Source organism: Emydura macquarii, unplaced genomic scaffold (genome assembly GCF_026122565.2).
Source record: "Emydura macquarii macquarii isolate MOO-44397 ecotype Brisbane River unplaced genomic scaffold, CSIRO-AGI_Emac_v2 contig_1390, whole genome shotgun sequence".
NCBI classification, from domain to species: Eukaryota; Metazoa; Chordata; order Testudines; family Chelidae; genus Emydura; species Emydura macquarii.
This window is the reverse complement of record NW_027131527.1, coordinates 2,676,281-2,680,115: the sequence shown is the minus strand read 5'-3', so window position 1 is coordinate 2,680,115 and position 3,835 is coordinate 2,676,281. Positions and strand designations below refer to the sequence as shown.

The following is a 3,835-nucleotide window of genomic DNA, read 5'->3' as shown; positions in this document are numbered from 1 at the left end:
GATGATCAAGTGAAATTGATGAATGGTTTGCTGCGTTTCTTCTTTGCAGTACCCATTTTTCTAGGAAGCTAGAAGGAGCTAGATCGGTTAATATACACGCCAATAGGGGAATCTTTATTTTTAAGAAAACGAGTCGTTTGTTTTGTCTAATAGATGGATGCACATTTAAATAAACGTTGCATTATATTGATCTATAAACCAGGAATAATCTTACAGGACAAAAATGAGCTTCGGTTCTATGTTTGCGTTTGAACCAAAGGCGCTACCTTTTGGATTCGTTTGAATAAATCATCATAGCCCACGATACTGACAGCCTTTGTGAAGCGCTTTGAGATCTATGAAAAGCGTTATATAAGAGCTCTGTAGTATTGTTTATTTTATTTTATGCCATAGGTTACAGTTATGAGATATAGATGGGACTGCAGTCCGGACAAAGTACTAATTTTTCCTTGCTGTTGGAAATGCAAAATTCGGAAGCATTTGAGTATGTAAAGTCTTTATTGGAAAGGTGCTGTGTTTTAAAAAACCTTAATATCATATCAGGACGCTGTATGCAGTGGTGTTTAATGCCGTGTTTGCAATTCTTTTCTGTCGGAACATTTTGACATAGAATTCGAAGAATGAGGGAGGTTCCCTCCCCCAGGGTTTTATCTTGGGCGATGTATTGAATCGGTCTTAGAAATAAAGGACGTGGATGTTATAGGGAACTTCTTGACATTTGTTAAAGAAACAGCCTTGATCTCAAAAACAAACACTGAAACACACGCAGTGGATTCCCTCAAACTTCATTTATTCAGATCATATTATCCTTGTAGTTTTGGACTTGCACATGATACAGCAAATGCATTTACCAGGTAGTAGCACAAACAGAAAAATGATTACAACGCTTCAGCTGATTCCCAAAGAAGAAATAATACGATATGATTGTTTGTTGCTGTTAAGTATGAAACCAAATGAAGATGTCAATACCTATATACAAGATTTAGTAAACTTAAATCTCTGAATATGCAATCTGAATTTTATTAGACTCCCCCCCCACCCCCTTTTTTTTTACAGAGTTATACAGTATGTCACGCACAGTTTCAATTCGAGAAAACTTTTGCACAAGAGACCCCAGCTAAAAGTTTTTGGAAGAACCAGCACAGATTTATGTAAATGCATCGTTCAATTAGTCTTCTTCAGGATTTTTCCTGGCCAATGTTTAAGGAAATGCCAACTTAAAATAAGTCTAGAAGAAGAAGAAAGCCATTACATCGTGACAAAGGTTAGTGTATATATTGCACATTGGTACATAAACATATGGCAATAATGCTTTCACTTCCCCTCCCCCTCTTAACCCTTGTTCTGCCAGCTCCATGTAGCCTAACTATATTCATAGTCTGAAGAGTCCTCCTCCGAGGCCCCTGTCAGGTCTCTGTGGTAAGAGTCCACGCTGTTTCCTTCCACCCCCCCTGCGGCCTGAAGGTTTTTCCCCTTGCCTTTGCGCTCCTCCATTTTGATGGTGTCATAGAGCCCTTTGGGTCCTTCTTCCAGGAGGATGTTCCTCTCCGAGTGAGAGGCTTTCATTTGGCAGACGTTTTTGAGGAAAAGGAGGACGGGGGCGTAAAGCACGTTGGCAAGGCCCATGCCCAGGTTCAGCTGCACAAAGCCCAGGGAGTGCACAATCTGGCTGGCCACTATGGGCCCCAGGGCGTACGCCACGGAGTAGGAGATATCAGCGATAGCATAGACGCTGCCGTAGACCGACACGTGGCGCACGTCCACGAGGAAGGCCAGGGTAGGCAGCAGGGCGGTGTCCACCAGGGCAATCCCAAAGCAGATGCCGCACAGCGGGACGATGAGCTGGCCGAAGTTCCGGCAGGCGGGCACCGTGCAGGAGCTGGCCCCGATGATGGCCATGCCCAGGGCCCCATAGAACCACTGCAGGTGCGGGTACTTGGCGGCCAGTTTGACGGTGATGTAGACGCCCAGCACGTGGGGGAAGAAGGCGGGGAGCCACGTGAGCCCCATCTCCCACTCCGAGGCCTGCATGGTCTTCTTCATCCAGGTGGCGATGGTGGGCTCCAGGAAGGCCAGGGGGATGTTGCACGTGGTGAGGGCGCCGGCCACCACGGCGATGTAGGGGTCGAACATGAGCCTGTGGATGGGGGTGCCCACGGGCATGTTCTCCCGGGCCCGGTTGCTGAAGGGCTTGATGACGGTGAGCAGCAGCAGGCCGTCCAGCAGGCAGACGCAGGCCAGCACCAGGAAGGGCACCCGCTTGCCGGCGAACTGGTAGAGGACGCCGCCGAAGGGGGGCGCCACCAGGCTGCCGAAGGAGATGAAGGCCAGGGCGATGCCCAGGGCCCGGCTGCGCTCCGACTCCTCGGTGTACTTGTCGGCGATCATGGCGATGCCCGAGGTGTCGGCGAAGGCCGAGCCCAGCCCCTGCAGGCTGCGGGCGATGAAGAGGGTGGCGTAGTTCTCGGCCAGGGCGAAGATGATGGTGGAGAGGAACATGACGGTGAGGCCGATCAGCAGCGGGATGTCGTAGCCCACGCGGTCGATGAAGGTGCCGCTCAGCGGGTTGACCAGCAGCTGCAGTATGGCCTTGGAGGCGAACAGCACCCCGATCTTGATGTCCTCGTTCTCCGTGGGGTAGCGGGGCCCCAGCACCGACTGGGGCCGGCTGGCGTTGGCCCCGCTGGCGTTGCTCTCCCGGGCACGCGGCTCGGCCTCCCCGGAGCGCAGCGTGTCGATGTAGCCCGGGATGATGGGCACGATCACCATGTAGAGCATGTTATCCAGCAAGAGAGCCACGCAGACGATGACCAGGATCAGCCGCCGCTGCCGGTGCACGTCCTGCATGGCCGTGCCCAGCTGCTTGGTCTTCTCGCCCATGGCGTCGGAGAGCTTCTCCACGGCGGACTTGGCCAGCCCGGCGCGCCCCTCGGTCGCCATCGCTCGGGTCCGGGAGACGGGGGACGGGACGCACAGCCCTTTCTGCGCCCAGCCACACAGCTGCGCTGCCCTCCTGAAACTTCAGCCTCTCAGCTCAGCGGATGCGTCGCTATCTGGGCATGGGGGGCAGCGTGGGGAGAGGCACTCTGAGGACCCAGAAAACTGAGGCTGGCAATCCCTCCGGCGCCGGTCCTTTTCTCCACCCCCCCCCACCTCTCTTTGGCGATACGCCCCTGTTCCTCCTTCTTCCAGAGACACCTGCTCCGGTCCCGTCCTCCTTCCTCTCTCCCCCGGCTGTCGCTCCGCCGAGGCAGTTGCTCGCCGGCTCCTCACATCCCCAGCACGGCTTTCATGTCTTGAAAGGAGGCGCGCAGGCCCGGACCGGACGGGGAGGCTGCGGCAAAGCGTCCCGATGCGCCTCGACAGCGGCGGCCCCTTTGCCTGGCCGCCGCTTGAGGGCCGGGGCTGCCAAGGAGCGAGCCCGCTCACTTCGCTTGCCTTGGCCGGGAGCTCACTGCCCGTCTGCGGCGCCCATCGCTGCCGAGGCGGTGAGGCGGATCAGAAGGGCTGGCCATCAATAACGACAGCGCTAGCCACCCCCCGGACCCCCACCGCTCAGAAGGCCTCGGGGAGCCGGGCGCCTCCGGCTCTCGGCTCCATCGCCCGTGAGCCAGGCGGCGGCAGCTCTACGCTCAGCCCCGCGAAGGCAGTGGCATTCCGGCTGGTGTGGCCCCCGGCGCACATTGAGTTGCATGCTGCTTTGGTTCTTACTCTTATTTTTTTTCTTCTTTAACCCGCCCCCCCTCTCCCCAACCCCCGTTTCCCCTCCCCATCCAGGGCTGTGACGCACAGTTAGCTCTGGCCCCCAAGTGGTTACTTTGCCAGCTGCGTCTCC

General features: G+C 55.4%; 1 protein-coding gene across 1 annotated transcript; it reads right to left on the bottom strand.

Annotated features, from left to right (window-relative positions):
- Window positions 1–773: 773 nt before the first annotated feature.
- Window positions 774–3,029, bottom strand: SLC18A3 (solute carrier family 18 member A3). Its single transcript, XM_067552930.1, has one exon. The coding sequence runs from the start codon at window positions 2,938–2,940 to the stop codon at window positions 1,363–1,365; it is 1,578 nt and encodes a 525-aa protein (XP_067409031.1). The 5' UTR covers window positions 2,941–3,029; the 3' UTR covers window positions 774–1,362.
- Between the last annotated feature and the right edge of the window lie 806 nt (window positions 3,030–3,835).